The sequence below is a fragment of the Priapulus caudatus genome, unplaced genomic scaffold (genome assembly GCF_000485595.1).
Source record: "Priapulus caudatus unplaced genomic scaffold, Priapulus_caudatus-5.0.1 Scaffold167, whole genome shotgun sequence".
Taxonomy (NCBI): domain Eukaryota; kingdom Metazoa; phylum Priapulida; class Priapulimorpha; order Priapulimorphida; family Priapulidae; genus Priapulus; species Priapulus caudatus.
Window position 1 is genome coordinate 99,960 of NW_014577228.1, and position 18,939 is coordinate 118,898.

General features: G+C 44.0%; 3 protein-coding genes across 3 annotated transcripts in view; all 3 read left to right on the forward strand.

Moving 5' to 3' along the window:
- Window positions 1–5,470, forward strand: part of LOC106806565 (ribonuclease P/MRP protein subunit POP5-like) — an 8,782-nt gene extending 3,312 nt beyond the window's left edge. Inside the window, exons 2-5 of the mRNA XM_014808557.1 lie at window positions 4,188–4,348; window positions 4,553–4,693; window positions 4,861–4,944; window positions 5,274–5,470. Coding sequence (XP_014664043.1) covers window positions 4,188–4,348; window positions 4,553–4,693; window positions 4,861–4,944; window positions 5,274–5,362 — 475 coding nt within the window. The 3' untranslated portion in view covers window positions 5,363–5,470. The remainder of the gene's footprint in view (window positions 1–4,187; window positions 4,349–4,552; window positions 4,694–4,860; window positions 4,945–5,273) is intronic.
- Window positions 5,372–8,898, forward strand: LOC106806564 (probable methyltransferase-like protein 15 homolog). The gene is made up of 6 exons (XM_014808556.1): window positions 5,372–5,828; window positions 5,982–6,112; window positions 6,264–6,455; window positions 6,611–6,805; window positions 7,097–7,319; window positions 7,525–8,898. The coding sequence occupies exons 1-6, from the start codon at window positions 5,463–5,465 to the stop codon at window positions 7,711–7,713; spliced, it is 1,296 nt and encodes a 431-aa protein (XP_014664042.1). The 5' UTR covers window positions 5,372–5,462; the 3' UTR covers window positions 7,714–8,898.
- A 685-nt stretch (window positions 8,899–9,583) lies between these two features.
- The window catches only part of LOC106806547 (myotubularin-related protein 4-like), an 18,101-nt gene continuing 8,745 nt past the window's right edge, over window positions 9,584–18,939 (forward strand). The window contains exons 1-2 of the mRNA XM_014808523.1: window positions 9,584–9,688; window positions 13,025–13,179. The gene's annotated coding sequence lies outside the window, so the exon portion shown is untranslated. The remainder of the gene's footprint in view (window positions 9,689–13,024; window positions 13,180–18,939) is intronic.

The following is an 18,939-nucleotide window of genomic DNA, read 5'->3' on the forward strand; positions in this document are numbered from 1 at the left end:
GGAGGAGAGTGGGAAGAAGGCAGAGGTGTGGGAAGGAACGGCGCAGATCTAGGAGGAAGGGAGAACGAGAGAAGGTGGTGGCGAACCGAGGAGGGAGATGGAGAAGCTGAGTGGCGAGAGGAGGAGGGGGAGAAGCTGGTGGGAGAAAGAGGAAGGGGAGGGAACGTATGGTGGACGGAGGAGGGGGAAGGAGGTCTTGTTGGAGGAGGGGGAGATAGCTAGTGGACAGAGGAAGGAAGAGAGCAGGTGCGTGGAGGAGGAGGCATGGCCGAAGAAGCTGTGCTGGTGTGCTGTGTAGAGAGGGGGTGAGAATTGTAGGGAGAAGAGAGAGCGGTGGAAGGAGGAGGGATGGTAGAAGCGAAGCTCGGTAGTAGGCAGGGAGGGACGGGAGAAGGGGGAGAAGCGATAGGAGTGTTGGGACGGAGGAGAGGAGAGAGCTGGTCTAAGCGGAGCGAGGGAGAAGCTTGTCGTAGTCTTCCTCCTTCTCACCAGCTTACTCCTCCTTTCTCACGCAGTGCTTACTCCCTTCTTCTCCTCCTCCTTCTCTACCTAGCTTCTGCCCCGCCTTCTCCCCTTCTTCCTTCTCACAGCTTCTCCCTTCTCCCCATCCTCTCCCAGCTCTCTTCTCCCCCTCCTCCCTTTCCTCCTTCTCCACCAGCTTCTCCCCTCCTCCTTCTCTACCAGCTTCTCCCCCTCCTCCACCAATTCCTCCCTTCTCCCCCTTCCTCCTTCTTCACCAGCTTCTCCCCTCCTTTACCCACCTTCTCTTCTTCTCCCCCTCCTTCTCACCAGCTTCTCCCCCTCCTCCTTCTCCAACACCTTCTCCCTTCTCCCTCCTCCTTCTCCACCAGCTTCTCCCTCCTCTTCTCCACACCTTTCTTTCTCCCTTCCTTCTCTCCCTTCCTCCTTTCTCCGCCACCTTCTCCCTTCTCTCCTTTCCTCTTCTCCACCAGCTTTCCCCCCTCCTCCTTCTCACCAGCCTTCTCCCTCCTCCTTCTCCCACCACTCCCTTCTCCCCTTTCTCCTTTTCACCAGCTTCTCCCTCTCCACCCCTTCTCCTTTCTCCCCCTCTCATCCACCAGCTCCCTTCTCCCCCTCTTGTATCCCCTCCTCCTTCTCCCCTCCTCCTCCACCAGCTCCCTCCCCCTCCTTCGCTCCTTCTTCTTCTCCACCAGCTTCTCCCCTTCTTCCACTACCTTTCTCCTTCTCCTCCTCCTCACCACCTTCTCCCTTCTCCCCCTCCTCCACCACCTTCTCCCTCTCCCCCTCCTTCCTCTCACCAGCTTCTCCCCGCCTCTTCTTCCACCACCTTCTCCCTTCTCCCCTCTCCTTCTCCCAGCTTCTCTCCCTCCTTCATTCTCCAGTCTCACCAGCTTCTCCCTTCTCCCCCTCCTCCTCCACCAGCTCCCTTCTCCCCCTCCTTCTCCCTTTCCTCCTTCTCCACCAGCTTCTCCCCTCCTCCTTCTCCACCAGCTTCTCCCCTCCTCACCCCTTCTCCCCCTCTCCTTCTCACCAGCTTCTCCCTCTTCTCCCCACCTCTCTTCTCACCCTCCTCCTTCTCCACCAGCTTTCCCCTTCCTCCTTCCCAACACCTTCTCCCTTCTCCCCTCCTCCTCCACCAGCTTCTTCCCTCTCCTCTCCACCACCTGCTTCCTTCTCCCCTTCCTCCTTCTCCACCAGCTTCTCCCTTCCTCCTTCTCCACCAGCTTCTCCCTTCCTCCTTCTCCACCACCTTCTCCCTTCTCCCCTTCCTCATTCCTAGCCATATTGAGTCGGCCATACGGCCGCCGTGCGTATAGCCATATTGAATCTTATCCACACGGCCGCCGTGCGTATAGCCATATTGAATCTTATCCACACGGCCGCCGTGCGTATAGCCATATTGAGTCCGCCACACAGCCGCCGTGCTTATAGTCTCGGCCGGTTATATTAGTTAAATACAGAGTATTGTGATACATAGTAAGTTCCAAGATAGCGGAGAAAGGTTCGTGTTGAGAATAAACCCAGTTTGGAAGTTCTAGTTTCTGAAAACGCACCAGCAAACCGCCCTGAGTGCCGCCCTGAGTGATTCACTCAGGGGTTCCCTGAACTTCCTCCACAGAAAACCATAGCGACGCGTTGTAACCCTATCCTGGGTTTGTGTTACATTATTGTATCTAGGATAGGATGTGATACTGATAGGATGATGTTTATTACTGGACATGCTCTCTATCCTAGAGCCAGTAGTACTACTACTACTACTAGTACTACTACTAGTACTAGTCTGTCCTACTAGTACGTCGCCGGCAAACCCGACTCATGTGTCAAGTTTACCCGCCTGGAGGTTGGCCAGCTTGGCTCATGGGTCAAGATGATCTGCCTGGAGATCGGGCAGCTCGACTCGGACTAAATGCAGACTGTTGATTGTTTAATTGTGATTTATTATGATTATCATGCTCTACACATAAAAGGTTAAATGACTCTTTTCAATTTCAGTACATGTATTTGTATTTTGAATTATATGAAATAAAGATTTAATAATAATAATGGACATTTCGACGTCAGAACGTGTGAAACATCTGCCATGAATTAACCGGCAAGTCGAGCTGCCCGATCTCCAGGAGGGTCGATCATCTCCACCCATGAGCCGAGCTAACTGACCTGCAGGAAGTTAAATTCACGACAATGCAAGACGAATTGGCGGGTGGGTCGAGTTAACTGGTGCCCCCTAGTAGTAGTACTAGTGGTATTACAGCCCTTGTTGCCACAGGGTAATTAACCAAGTCCAGCATGGCCTGTGGCAACAACAAGAGCTATAGTGCTACAGCTAGGTGAGAATGGTGACCACGGCATTCATAGACCAGTCTTTAAGTGAAAGATGTCAAGAAATTACAGGCACTTGGAGCGTTTTAATAATAAAAATATGGTAAATAAACACAAAATGTGTTTACTACCAAAGTCTCAATGTTTATGTAGTCTCTAGCAACTAGTAATCCCACATAAATGCAATTCAAATGCTCTGCAGCACACATTTTCTCTGCACGTAAACTCACAGAAAGATAGAGCAGGTGGGAAAGCGTGAGCACCCAATTCACACAACACTCACTTCATTTCAGACCACAGATAATACACAAATGACTGCCTCCATTCTGATATCTATGCGTAGTCCAATGTTTACTTGTTTGAAGTAAAATTTGCATTTTGGTACCACACACTTTACCCAGGGAAATCTGGTAAATTTGTGAGGCAATGTAATTGGGAGCAAGTGCCTGTTTCTTATTTGAAACGCACGTTAACTACAGAAGCCAATGAACGTAGTTGTGTGTGTGTGTGTCTGACATCATTTCTGCGCGAGTTAAGCTGGCTTAGCCTGGAAGTGAGTGACAAGGCTTGTCTTGGAGCTCGGAATCAGGGAGCGCTCAAACCCCAAATGCAATTCGTCGCCATTACTCATGTTTAAACGATCAGTTGCATCCATTTACATTGACGTGGAGCGGATGTTTTCCTTAGGAATTTACCAGATTTCTCTAGGTAAAGAATGTGGTACAAAATTGCAAGAGTTATAATTCGAATGAGTGAACATTTGGCTCGGCATAGATACCAGAATGGAGGCAGTTGTTTGTGTAATTTATCTGTGATTGTGTGAAACGATATTGTGCAAATTTGGCCAACCTGCTCTCTTTCTGTGAGTTTGTGCACAGTTGGGTGTGCGTGCAGTGAAATTGTGTGTTGCAGAGGAGCATTTAACCAGTATTTACTTGGTATTATTGGTCGATAGAGAATACATTTTTTAACATTAAGACACATTTCATACATTTCATGTTTATTTACAATCACGTTATTATTGAAACGTTTCAAGTGCCTGTACAAGAAATGGTGCTCAGTAAACTGTCTTTCTGGTTTGTCTGTCTGTCCCCCTGCCTCCCTCCCTTCCCTCCCTCCCTCCCTCCCTCCCTCCCTCCCTCCCTCCCTCCCTCCCTCCCTCTCTCCCTCCATCCCTTCTTACCTTTGTCCCTCCCTCCCTCTCTCTCTCCCTCTCTCTGTCTGTTTGTCTCTCTGTCTGTCTCTCTGTCTGTCTGTCTCTCTGCCTGCTCTCCCCCTCCCTCGCTATCTATCTATCTCCCTCTCTTCCCCTCTTCCCTCCTCTCTCTCTGTCTCTCTCATTCTCGCTTCGAGCACAATTGGATTTGTAAGTTAATATGTTGCAGATATTTTGTCCTAGAAATTGTCCACCCACTGCACGCCAGTACACATCGTAGTGTACAGGAGCAGAAGCTTACAAGTCAAGAAGTCTACCATTCACTGAAAGAGGAAGTGCATAAAAGTCATGGAGACTATGGCTCTGCAGCATTTAGCATATCCTGCAATGGTAAAAGCCCCCTATGGCAACATTAAATACTTCAGAGCTAAGACTAATAAAAATGGATATATGAATATTGTTATTTTTATGAGAATGCAAAGAAGCATTCATGATGGTAAATGATATATAATAACTTAGCAAGATGGCGAAAAACAGAATTTCTAATATAATCAGTATTTGATGTGCACTAAGACAATTTACTATATTTTGCAGTGAAGTATTTAAACCCCTATACCAATACCATCTTTGTTCGGATAAGGAGAGGACCACATAGGTTTTTAGCCACAACCCTTCCATTTATCAAAAAAATTGGTAAACAGGATAATATATTCCTAAATACCCTTTATGTAGGAGGTATGTAATATTTTATATTGTTTGATTTTTAAGTATAATGTTCACATTAATTCCAGTATAATTTGAATTATATATATGTTTTTAAGCATTCTTTGAAGAGATTATTAATTGTGCACTAATTTGTAGAAGTATGTTTTATTAGTATTTCTTTGTGTTTCCATTTATAGCAACTGTACGAAACTGTCACAAATTCTTGCGAAACCACAACAGGCAACAACTAGCAGTTCTTCTGAAGAAAATCACACACCCTGGTGAGTTTTGGTGTAAAAAGATTCAAGTAAGATGAAGAGGATAAAAACGGCATGTGTGTGAGGGGGTGAGACGAGACATAGACAGAGACACAGGCAGAGAGAGAGAGAGAGAGAGAGAGAGAGAGAGAGAGAGAGAGCGAGAGCGAGAGCGAGAGCGAGAGCGAGAGCGAGAGCGAGAGAGACAGAGAGAGAGAGTGTGAGAGAGAGAGAGAGAGAGACAGAGAGGAAGAGAAGGGCGTGGCAAATAATATGTGATTGCAGGATTTTGAGCAGAGAGTATGTCTCTCAGCATTGTTTGCTTCTTGTAAGTTGTTCTATTTCATTTTTAGAGGAGAGAAAGAAGTTACAAACATCTCTACTAAGAGCATGTGTGCTTGAAAACGTGGAAACGTGGAACACCCAAACGCCCATGCAATGAGAAAAATAGAAATTCTGAAGAACTATACTGAAAACAATGCCACTCGCTATTATATTAGCTGGAATATAAACTGAAAAATAAGCAGTACTTTAAAGTGAAAATGGCTGCAACTGTGCGATTGTTTTCTACAAGCCTCAGATATGCCTGTGATCGTAACAGCAAAGCTCTGTTGGTGACTGTGTTGCGATTGCGCAATCTAGCCAGGTTGCAGCAGGTATTCACTGCTGCTACGTGCCTGCAACGCAATGAAGGCAAAGACTTATGGTCTGGTCAAAATTCTGTTCAGTGTTTACCAAAAAATAATCATGTGGCATTTATCAGTGATGTGTCAATAAGCACATCAGCTCTAGAAGGGGAAAGTCAGGGACTACATTCAAATGAAGACTCGACAGATGTTAGAAAACCGCCCCACGTCCCAGTTATGTTGGATGAAGTATTAGAGCTACTGGACCCGAAACTGGGCAAAGTAAGATGTGTACATTTTTGTTAATAGAATTAATTTTATTTAACGAAATTTACGTGTCACCTTTTTTGAATTCAACACACAATTTATAAAGCTTGCCTATTTGAGCCTAAATAATATATAAATGTTTTTCATTCTCACATTTTCATTGAACAGGTGTTGCTAGACATGACGTTTGGGGCTGGTGGGCATACCAAAGCACTGCTACAGCGAGGAGCCAAAGTCGTTGCTCTGGATAGAGATCCGGTTGCCAACAAAATGGCACAAAACCTGGCCTTGCAATATGGGTAGATAGGTTGAGAATGCATAGCCAGATTACTCGGATATTTGTCTATTTATTATAAGCTGTCTTTGTGTGTTTATTAAAATCGATGTATTTGTTATGCTAAGATTTTGTGATATTTTTCGTGAAGGCATTTGATGGCGGTTCTTCTCTAGAGACATGCTGACACCGTTGCTGGGAAGGTTTTCTGAGCTTGCTGAGTTGATGGCTGAGAAGAACATTAAGGAGCAGAGCTTTGATGGGATACTGCTGGACGCTGGCTGCTCGTCAATGCAGATGGACACTGGTCAGCGAGGCTTCTCGATCAGCCATGATGGACCCCTCGACATGCGCATGGATTGCAATAGGTATGTGAAGTCTACCTGCTAGTCATGGGGACATTCTGAATGTGACTATATCGTTATTTCACCATGGCAACTGCAGGTTTTATATCCACACTATAATGAGCTTTAAAATATATTGTCTCCTTTTTATCAACACCACCTGTATTATTGTGATGTAGGGACTTGAAGCAGCCCACAGCATACGATGTAGTTAACCACATGGAGGAGGTCGATCTGGCAAAAATACTCAAGCGCTATGGAGAAGAAAGGCAGGCCAAATGCATAGCAAAGGCCATTGCAGAGACACGCCTATCCTTCGGACTTATCACAACAACCGGTCAGCTAGCAGATGTCGTTGCTAGCGCTACAAGGAGGTGAGAAATCTTGCAAGTTTGCAAATAAATGTAGCAACTTAGCAACTTTGGCTTATTAGTGAATGAAGAGATGCTCCTGTGAAAATATGTATATATATCCATTATCCATACAAACTATACATGTATAAATATGTTTCTGGTCTCCGTGAATAGAGAGATGGTTTAATTAATAATTTGCTAATAATTAATAATCTGCTAATAATTAATAATCTGTACTGCATTGTGGCATTAATGTTTGAGTGTCTTGGGTTTTTAACAATTTATACCTAAAAATGTGTTGCTTGTTTGCAGTGATCATGGATTGGACATGATCCAGCGATACAACCATTCTGCAACCAAGACATTCATGGCAATTCGCATATTCGTTAACAACGAGTTAAATGAACTGTTCAATGCGGTCACGCTGGCACATCGCTATCTGCGACCTGGTGGAAAATTTGTTGCCATGACGTTCCACTCGTTGGAGGACCGTGTCGTGAAGCGACATCTGCACGGGATCGATATCGATGAGAAGGTGCTGATTACCCATACGATTGTCAACAACTTACTATGGAGAAAATGTATTGTCTTCTTGCATTAATACTTCAGAGATTATAATATAGCAACTAACCTGGTGTTACTGTTGATCATTATGTATGGATTGCAGGCAACTTATTAATATTCTTGGTTGTACTATTTTGCTTCGATATGTGATATGGCAATTTTGATTACCATTTCAGTTTAGTCCAACAATGAGCGCCAAGTATCGCAACTCAAACTTGTGGCACTCCGACGAAATGATGAAATGTTGTGCAGACACACGCATGTGGGATGTCCAGCGGAAGAAGGTGATAACTCCAACTGAAGAAGAAGTACACCATAACCCACGCAGTAGATCAGCCAAGCTGCGATTTGCAATGAAGATGTGACACCAAATTAGTTGACGATTTTAATTTGTTTGCCAACTTGAATAATATTGCCTGTCTATGTTTACATGGACTACGTACACATTGTTGTTTGATGGCGGGCAGAGAGTTAGCTGTGGCACAGTTAGTTAGGTGAGCCCTTTATCTAAAAGCGAGGCTAATATGAGGTAGGAGTGTGACATAGCAGAGCAGTGTTGAGAGAGAGATAGTGTGTGCAAGAAGCCGAGGGATGAGGTACGGTCCTACAACCGGATAGGGTGAGATCAAATAAGAACAGAGCTACCCACAGGTAGATAAAAAGCAGGTATGGAAACACTGTGTATATAAATTTCCCAGGCATTGAATGCAAGCCAGTAAAATGAGTGTGCAGCTCTGAAGTTTTGCACCTCTGTGCAGATAGATTATAGACATCGCTAGGACCATATACCCACTGGCAGTTCGTTCGGAAACCATGGGGAAAGTGTCGTATATTGATAAGAAGCGAGGCCCGGAACATGGATTGCTGATTGTGGATCTGTCGGTACTTCGATGTGAAGTATAAAAGTAATAGAAGAGGGATCAAATTCTAGCTCGATAGCTGGTTTATTGTTATGTTTAGAACTCCATGGTGGTCACTACTTACTGTACATTCGGTAGTTTATGTGGTACAATTACGTATGTATAAAACATGTGGTCATTATTAGTAAACAAAACCACTTTGAGCCACTTTCTATTAGGGCAAGTATTCTGTAAAATGTGCATGCCCGAATGACATTCTATAGTTGCCCATATATTTTGCAAGAATATATTTGGAATATCGAGTAAAGAAGTGTACACCAGACAACTTTTAGATGCCATGCATTCGTTTCCGGTGTTAGAATTTCGTCATTTTAAAGTAAAAACCTTTAGTTAATGGCCAGTTATTTACCTGGATATTTACCTGGATGCCACTTGTCTTCTGACAAGTGGCTGGGGGTTAGGAAGCTCAACGCTTACGTAAAACCCTTGTGCGCAAAAATGTGTGAAAAGTTAATTATAATTTATGCATTATTTAAGCAGGAGCCCATTGGGCAAGTGAGCTTGTGATGTTTACATGTCTGCTGAGATGTCTACATGTCTCGGGCGTCGGACGCCCGGCTAAATTCGAAGACTGAATGTCTCAAATGTTTATCTGTGATTATTAATAAACTTGGTTGTTAGTGTCTCATATTTATATTATTATTTGTATAATTATTACGGTGTACTCTCTCTATGACGTATGTAATCGAAGGGGTGATTTTCTTATGCGATTCAATTTTTTCAGTATGGTTGGTTCAGACTAAATCTTATTGTCTGCGCCCACAGGGAGTGGTTTTTGGTGTGTATACACAGCTTTGGCTTTGGGTTCATAGTGTTTTTTACAATTTTTGCATATTACCAGATCTGATATATTGTCTTTGTCCATTGGTTTTAACCATTTGTGACGAAAGACTTATGCTAGGTTCCAGCACCACTTGATTTATGCAAAATTGATTTATGTTTTGTCTGGTGCCGTGTTCGATCCGCGCCAATTCACTGTGGTATTTCTCGCTGCCATATAACATATATATAAATATATGCATAGCGAGCGAAACAAAGAAAACATAGCATATAAAGAGAGTGTGTAATCAAGAAATTAAGGACTAAATACTGAGTAAAAACCACTATTGACGTTGATGATACTAATAAACTTTAGTTATATGATAATAAAAATAATTTATAGCTATTCTTGTAGGCTACAAATTAGTAATTATTTCAAATAAAAAAATTCTTTTCAATATTTTATGGAAAAAAATCCGTAATCTAACATTTATTATTCATCGCGTTCAATTGTTTGCATGCTCTCACGTGATCAATTTGACGTCATAGCTGTTGACCCTCCGCCATTTCACTATTTCGACGCGTAAAATTGTTGATATCTGGGGAGCGAGCTAGAGTAGGAAGACTGCACGTTCATGTTCAGATCTTCATCGCAGTATAGGTCAGTATTTGTATGATTTAGCTGTAATATATAATGTAACGTTTCCATAATATAGTAATGTGAAGAGGTAAAACAATTGCTGATCTTGAGCCTCCCTCTGTTTGTGTTTCGTCGATGCCGCTATAATTTAATGTTTGTTGCGTTTTGACCGCGGCCCACTCTAGGATAAATGGGTAGAGCACAGGCACTTGGACCTTTTCAATAATAAAATGATGGTTAATGTTTGATTTGACCTAATAACTTCACTTCAACCCGTCTCCAGTATTAGTAAATATAGTAATACTAAGACCAATGGGGACGTAAAAGAACCACTGAGGGCGCAAAAAAACTCTGGCTGTGACCACCCTCAGTGCCATTCGGCTAAAAAAAGGCTAACTACCTGGCTGTACCCAAGCTAGGTCACACACACCATGGCTAGCTATAGCCCTGGACGTTTATTCCTTAGGGACTGTCCAGTATAGAAGTAGAAGTAGAAGTAGAAGTTCAATACACCGCTGCAACACATAGCCCGCACACAGGCACTTGAAACGTTTCAATAAAATATAAATGCTAAATAAATACGAAATCTAATACTACTACTAGTACTACAAAATTCTTAATGTTTCTCTACTCTCTTTCACCTATTATTGCCGACAGTTTCCTGTCAATTCCGTGTAAATGTTCTATGCACACACACTACCGCCGCCATTGCTCACTGTGCACAGTCACTGTTAATATATATATTAACAGTGACTGTGCACAGTGAGCAATGGCGGCGGTAGTGTGTGTGCATAGAACATTTACACGGAATTGACAGGAAACTGTCGGCAATAATAGGTGAAAGAGAGTATAGAAACATTAAGAATTTTGTAGTACTAGTATTAGATTTCGTATTTATTTAGCATTTATATTTTATTGAAACGTTTCAAGTGCCTGTGAGCCCGCACGCCATTGTGCATGCACAAATACACAGTAGGTTAGAGAAGGTAAGAAAGCGTTTTCACAGAAATTCCAGAACGCTCCACTTTTGTCGCAGCACTAGACAAGAAATAAACGTCCAAACGCCATGATATTGGCATCTGTGTGTAGCTGAATGATCACTTGTTCGAAATATACGTTTTGCAACTTGGTACCACATACTTTACCCAGAATTATATGAGAAATCCTGCTCAAATTTGCCGCAAATTTCCCATGAAGCCGATTTGTAAACCGGACAAGTACATGAGCAATGGCGGCGCATTGCATTCTGGGAGCAATTCTACTGCAATTTTGCTCCCAGAATGCAATGCGCCGCCATTGCTCATGTACTTGTCCGGTTTACAAATCGGCTTCATGGGAAATTTGCGGCAAATTTGAAGTGTACGTGTTACATATGCTTGACCAAAATTGCACATCGAAATGAGTATGGACGGTAATTTAGGCGCAATGTGATTTTTAAATAAAAGCAATCCTGAACAACTGGCCATTGTTTGGAATAGAAACTGTAACTTTGATGCTTTAACTATGGTTTATTAGCACAACTGCTGCTTGCTGCCCGGCTTGCTTGCAAACCTTGCTATAATCATTGATCATATTCATACTCTTGCGTTGACCATTCATCCGAGCATGTGCTTAATAACTTCTAATTAATGTTGCATATATATATTGACTACAGTTGGCTTAGGTGTTGAAATGTACCTTGTTATGTTATTGAAATCTCCTTGCTTAACTCATTAAATATGTTCATTCGGTTGGTACTAAAACTAATATATATAACACTAACAGGGTTAATTTTTACTCAACCGTGAAGATTGGAAACGTACTGCTTACGTTTCGCCTCCTGCCAGGAGGCTTTCTCAAAGCAAACTGATGATAATCAGTTTTGACCACCAGATGGTGTAGTGGTCAATATTGACAATCATCAGTTAGCTTTGAGAAAGCCTCTTGGCAGGAGGCGAAACTTAAGCTAGAAAATGGCGATAAAGAGGTAACTCATGTAATTATTCTGAATTTAGTTAAAACTTTATGTACCTATTAAGGTATGTCATATATATAGTAAGTTGTTTGGTTATGATAAGCTGCTCAGATGGGCATCTTGCAGGAAAGAAAACCAAGTTTCTAGTACTGTGTACTGTATTACTGTAGGCCAGTGTAAATAATCATCTGGCATATCAGCTGTAGCCCTCTCCCCCCATCTACAGTCACGAATGGAATGATGTTTTGACTCGAGTGTAGATAGTGCATCTCGGTGGGCGTGTGAGGAACCCGGGATTTTTATTTGTTAGGCTGAGCAGTACTAATCGCCCTGCGTCCACGGCTATCTGTACCAAGCGGTGCAGCGATGTCCCAATCAGTTTTCCTACGAGTGAACTTGGATGGAAATAGCTGTTTGTGTGGGGTGGGGGGGGGCATACGTGCGTACGTGCATGGTACGGGTGCATATGTGTGTGTGTGTTTGTGTGCATGCATGGAACACTGGCAGCAAGAACAAGTCGGCACCTGCATCTACAGCACACACGCGGCCATTGACTATATATAACAACATGGTGCCTAACTCGCCGCCATAGTCCGCGATCGCGGAAGACTTCTGAACAAGCTACACCCGCCATTTTTGACAATCGGCCCGCCAGAATGCGTTCAAATCACAGAAATTCCTCAAATATCTATGCGAAACCATCCTTCGAATGCTACCAGGCAAAAGGGCGGCATGCCCAACTGCTGGCGGCTGCGCTGATTGGCTGCAGCAAGTTTAACGTGCAGACAGGCTGCGCAACTACGTTTGTTGACATCGCGGGTGAGTCATGGCCAATCAGCGCAGCCGCCAGCAGTTGGGCATGCCGCCCTTTTGCGTGGTAGCATTCGAAGGATGGTGTCGCATGGATATTTGAGGAATTACTGTGATTTGAGCGCATTCTGGCGGGCCGATTGTCAAAAATGGCGGGTGTAGCTTGTTCAGCAGTCTTCCGCGATTCCAACGATAGTTGGAAAGTGGCGTCACCTGCAGGAACACCAGAGTTATAACTGATTGAAAATGGTGAGTTGTGGAAACTGCGGCGGCGAGTTAGGCACCATGTTGTTATATATAGTCAATGGCCGCGTGTGTGCTGTAGCTGCAGGTGCCGACTTGTTCTTGCTGCCAGTGGCATGGAAGTGTACGTGTGTTTTACTGTGCGCGTGCGCGCGCGTTTTTGTGTGTGCGTGTGCGCTCGCACGTGTGTTCATGCATGCATCAGTGTGTGTTTGTGTGTGTGTGTGTGTGTGCGTGCGTGCGTGCGTGTGTGCGTTGGTGTGTGTGTGTGCATGCATTGGTGTGTGTGGGTGTGTGTGTGTGTTTGTGATGTGGGAACTAGCTAATCTTGAGTGTACTGTTCATTCTAGCTGCCTGCACCAGCACCGGGGCGACTGCTGCTGCTGCTGCTGCTGCGATGCGACGAGAGGTTTAGACAGTTTGTTGGCATCGCGCTCTGTACCGAGTCACGCCGGCCAGCCAGCCCACACCTCCGACACGCTAACTCATCAGTGAGCTTCCCTAGGTATCTCATTTAGCCGTGTATTTCTGCAACAGTGTTCTGCTGTTTGTGTGTGTACATGTGTGTAGGTTCTTATGTGCGTAGGTGTGTGTGTGTGTGTGCGTGCGTGCATGTGTAAGTACCTATTTACGTGTACCTGTGTATGTCAGGTTACACAAATATATAGCGATGAGTTGCATTCCCTTTTCAAACTAATAGAAAATGTGCGTGGCTCCAGATGTAGAACGGATGCTGAGCAATGCAGCAAGCATCCCCGTCTCAGCTCAGGCTTCATGACGATTCTATTCATTGAACTGGTTGTTGTTGTTAATATTCAATAGAATCCTGCAAGGAAATGTAACAGTGCACGTGCGTAATTAGTGTTAAAAGTTGTTTACTTAGAAATTACTCGCGCGCACAATTAATACAGATAGGTGGTCGCGCCTACACGCCTGCAGCCTGCAATCCTGCAAGGAAATTCTCCACTTTCCCGGAATCACAGGCAGCTCTAGCCAATCACTGCTGCGCTCGAATGTTCTGAAATTAATGCTCGGTAACGAATGTGTCCCCAAGGTCACCAAGGCAACACAGTCTCATCACACGCACGCCACTGTGCGCAAACACACAGAAAGATAAAGCACAAGCTCACAGATAGATGGAATTTGTGCTTTTATCTGTCTGTGCGTCTGTGCATACTGGCGTGCGTGCGGTGAGACTGTGTTGCGGAGGAGCATTTGAACAGCATTTACGTGGAATTACGAGGGCGATAGTCGCGATAGAGATTACATAATCACGAAGACTAGTAGCAAATAGAATTTGTGTTTACCTACAATCGTATCATTGTTTAAACAGCCATAGAGCGTGTGGTGTTAGCTGATGCATTTGCACGTTGTAGACCCTGCTCTGTGTGTGCGTGGGTGGGTGTTTATGCACCCCCTCCCTCTGCGTGCGCGTGCACTGGCATTCAGCCCAGTTTGGGCCAGAATTAAAAAAATATTTGTTTGCCCTCACGTGACCCAGGCTGAAAAGTTTGGGTAGGTAAGCTTTTTATTTTTTGTTGAGGGGGGTCTTTTTACAAATTCAGCATGGTGTCTACATGCTCGGGTGTGCTTGTGTGGAGATACCTTTTATGTTGAATGTTTCTTTTGCTTGGTACAAATAATGTATTGCCTACAGATTTATATAATGTACAATGATACAATTTGTAAAAAAAAAGAATGGGAAAGATCCTAAAAAAAATTGAGTCGGGCCCCTTTTTTGCGAGTCGGTCAGGTGAGGGCAAACAAACAATATTTGTATTATGGCCTTGGAGCGGCTTCGCAGTGGAGTGCTCTAGATGTGGCAGGATGTGGTCGACGTCCACGCATCCCGGATAGTGGGGCTGGTGGGCAAACGCGCGCTCCTAATCCTATTGGGTAGCCCTGCAGTGTTGTTGTTATCATGCAGGGAGTGAGAGGATGCGAGCTGCGTTAACGCTAGCTCTACCACTATAGCCCACTGAACATATATATATATATATATATATGGTCATGGTCATATATTAGTTTGTGGTTTAATGTCATTTAGGTTAGGGTTAGGATTATCAATCATTAATCATTAATCATTAATGATATCAAAATTGGGAACACTCCTAATGGAGCGTTAGCCCTAAGAGGGAGGGAGTAGAGCTAGGTTAGCGCCAACGCGGCGGTGTGTGTTTAGTGTTGTAGCTATGCGATTGTGCGTGCGTGCGTGCATCATCATGCATGCGTGTGGCGTGACTTGCAGGTCTATCACATCAAATATCACTGCTAGGCGTTCGATTTTCTAAATGATATATAACGCATTTATCCAGTACAGTTGTGTGTTCATACATGGTGTGGTCACTGTGGTACGCACGAGGCCGTCTCTGGCAGCTTTGTATTTGGCTAACATTAGCCTGTGTTGACGAAATGAAAGCTTATTTTTCAGGTTCTGTTGTTCAAAGTTCAGCTTGTATTCTATTCGATCAGCGTCGCTGTGATTTTCTGCTATAAAATCGAAGTAGCTAGTGTGACAATGTTCAGCTGGGAAGAGCTGCTGAGCCAGTTGCCGGGGGTCCGGTGTCGTACTGGGGGGGGGGGTAGCGGGTGACCCACATTCCTGTGTGCGGCGAATCGTGCGATTGTGAGCATTAGGGTTTGCACTGGTTGTGCGTGCTGGCGTGTGTACGTGCGGGCGTCTGTGCGTGCGTGCGGGTGTGCGTGCGGGTGTATGTACGTGCTTGCGTCTGTGCGTGCGGGTGTATGTGCGTGCGGGTGTATGCGCGTGCTGCTGTATGTGTGTGCTGGCGTGTGTGCGTGTTGGCGTCTGTCACGGTCTGTGCGTGCGGGCGTGTGTGCGTGCATAGCGATGTGATGTAGTTTCACTTTCAGCGCTACGGTGAAGAGGGTTGCAACCTTGTCGAAAAAGTTCGCAGTTGAGTGCCCGTCTGGCTGGCTGCTTAAATCCGTACTCTCATTGGTGGTGCCTTGTGATTTTTTTGCAATCTCAGCACACACGCAGCAGTTCATAGCATTAAAATTAAATACAAAGCTGTCCCACCCTCACTCGCTGAACGTCGCCGCTAGCCGGCTCGGTTTTGTTGTTCTTTCATGCAAGACTGCGTTCGTGCTAGCAACACTCACGCTTTGTACAGCAGACTTCGTAAAGACCAAAGGCACGTTCTAACTCTTTCGCGGTTGTGCTTGCACTGTGTTACGTGACGGCTGTAGAGAGAGCGTTTAAGACACTGGTAATCTCGCAAGGTCGGAGTGCGCGTGTCAGCCAGTCTGCCAGACTAAAAAACACTCGTGCATGCTTATACGGTGAGCAATCTGTGACAACATGGAGCTCAGTGATAACAAAGTGAATACGACTTCAGTGCAATTCGATTCGAATACTAGGAACGTTGTTTCTAACTACCAAGTACAAGTAGTATCAAGTAGTAGCAGAACTACTTGTGTAGGTACTATCTCTACCTGTGGTTATACTGGCTCCACCTGTGTAGATACTGACTCTATCTCAGCATCTGTGTACATACTGGCTCCACTTGTGTAGATACTGGCTCCACCTGTGTAGATACTATGTCTACCTTTGTCTAAGGTCTTAAAAGGTAATAATTGGTTTTATAGCATCGATCTGTGGTTTATTGGATTTGGTTGCACACTGACTCAAACCCCGGGGACTCGTTGTCAGATACAAAATTAGTCTTAGCATTACTTTTTCTCATAGACCAGACCTCTATACACACTGCGTATGAGGACATTGTAACTTTACGATGTTTCTATCGCCGTCTATGAGAAAAAGTTATTAACTAGTGTTAATACTAATTTAAAGATTAATTTTGTTTTGACAACAAGCCTGTCCAACTTTATTCACTGTACTACTGGCCTACTGCAGAGCTCTGATAACTGCCAGCATGCAGGGAGGTGTGCTCTGGTTATCTCAGCCGGCTCTATCTAGGTAGCCATGATAATTCCCTACCAGTGACCTCCAGTCACAACTTTCTGCTATTCTGGTCTAACGCTGGGCAGTGGTCAGTTCGCTGACCAGTGGTAAGTCCGGAGGGAGTGGGTTGCATTATGAAATGCAGCTGTTTGGATGTGTGTGCATGTAGTCCGGCTATGCAGCACAAGCACTGGTCAGGGTAACTCGATGCGAATCTGTTGCAGAGTGGTCACTGAACCAAGCCTGCTAGTCATGTATATAAAGCCTAGACCCTGGTGGGTTCTTTACTGCCTAATATGATAGCGGTGCTAGCCAGTGGCTAGTGAGGGTCCTAACCTGGCCAGTGACCCTTGTAGAGTGGACAGTGCTGTATGAACATGCGCGCATGTGACCTGAATTTAACCCGAATTGAACGGATTCTAGGGGAAGCTTGATACATGACTGACAAGTTACAGTCATTGCTGTTGGCTTTTGAACCCCGTTTTATTTCATAATTTAGTTCTCTTGACGTTTGAAATGGGAGGGAATCTCTCAAAAATCTCCAATTAAAAATATGAGGATTTGCTATTGCCATGAATTTGTAATTTGTTTAACAACTCTCTAGGCTGAAAAGTTATGACATTATGATAATCTCATGCAAATTTGTGGTTGATCTGATAACTGATATCTGATAACTTTTCTGAGATAAAACTAATACCAAGTATTTTTGTAGTGAGTAGCATACTAGTAGCCTAGTAGTTAGATTTTTTGGGGTATTTTCTTTTCAACCAAGCGGTCACCAGCTGAGTAACGCCACTGATTTCCCCGGGCAACGCCGGGCATCCCGCTATCACATATATATATCTATAAACGTATTTGGTTTTTTTGCAGAGCTTGTGAAACTTTGCAGATGGGATCTGAATCGTGAGAGATGTGAGGGAATGAATGAAATCTTGTAACGTTTTTGGTTTTTGCTGGAAACTTGGATAATAGTGGAATCTGAATAGTGAGGGATGCGAAGAAATGGAATCTTGCCATCGCTTTCATGCAAGCGGTTACCAGCAAACAGTCGTTTATCTGTGAGGTTGCTGTATGTTGATAGAGAGCCATTACATAAAAGGATTTGACGGTGTGCTCAGCATTGATTCCGTGCGCGTAGCCTGAGAGAGAGCGAAGCAGATAGCAAGCAAACTGCAGGCAGCTGCAGCCACTGCAATGTGGCTTCAGTACAGCTTCCTCATGATCATGAACTACTGTTAACACGTATCATGTGTTCAGTCTGAGGCCATCCTTAAAAAATTATATGTTTGCTGTCCTCTGACCGACCCACGAAAATAGCCGCAACCCAAAAGTTTTTTTTGCCAGACAAAGACTGAAACACAAAGCATGTGTTGCAAACATGAGGACAGACTTAAAATAACTATTATGCCTCGCAAAAAAAAAGAAGACCTACCTACCTACCCACTAAAAATCATGAGTCGGGGGACAGCAAACATAATTTTTTAAGGATGGCCTGACGAGTAGAGAAGTGCGAGGCGTGATTGATCGAGGGGGCAAAGATGGGTCGCAAGCTCGCAGCGCTGATTCATATTTAGATACGTGTGGTGACAAATTTTTCCGTGTTTGTACGCGTGTCATTGCATTTATAAGGGTGCGCGTACGTGTGCAGCAATGGATGTACGGTTGATGCTGGGGTGATACCTATAGCATGGTTCGCACAGTCCTTGAAAAGTCCTTGAATTTGAGGGGAGTCCTTGAAAAGTACTTGAATTTAGTAAATGTTGATTTTGTGCTTGAAAAGTGCTTGAATTGCATGAAAATGTCCTTGAATTTTTAGAAAGAATCCTTGCCTGTAATAAAAAGAAATTTTGTACCATCAATAATGTGCAAACCTCAATAAAAATTGCATTAAATGAGCATAAAAAGCTATAGACACGATAGACAGTTAAATGATGATCACAAATTACAGTAAGTCAGTAAAATCAGTCAGTAAATCAAGGTATGTTGTAGAAGTTACAAGGGTTTATTAATGTGATCCAGGTAAGTTTTAGAGGTGACATGCAGTGATTAAGAATGGGGTTATTAAATTAATCCAGGTATGTTTTGTTCTGTGTATGAATTCCGATAAAATGTCTGATAAAATGTCCTTGAATTTCCGATAAAATGTCCTTGAATTTCCGATAAAATGTCATTGAAAAGTCCTTGAAAAGTCCTTGGAAAAAATTTCAGTCCTCCTGTATGAACCATGTATAGCCTCACAACCAGCTGCCACCATGGTCTGTAACATCAGTATTTATATGACAGCTGTTGAAATTATGAGGAAACAGAGATCTATGCTGTCTATGGTGTTCCACCTTA

What these genes read in the sequence shown, in the direction of transcription:
- LOC106806564 (XM_014808556.1), top strand. Translation starts at nt 5,463, where the DNA reads ATGGCTGCAACTGTGCGATTGTTTTCTACAAGCCTCAGATATGCCTGT. An exon ending in AACCTGGCCTTGCAATATGG is followed by an intron (nt 6,113 to 6,263) that starts GTAGATAGGTTG and finishes GTTCTTCTCTAG; the next exon opens with AGACATGCTGACACCGTTGC. An exon ending in ATGCGCATGGATTGCAATAG is followed by an intron (nt 6,456 to 6,610) that starts GTATGTGAAGTC and finishes ATTGTGATGTAG; the next exon opens with GGACTTGAAGCAGCCCACAG.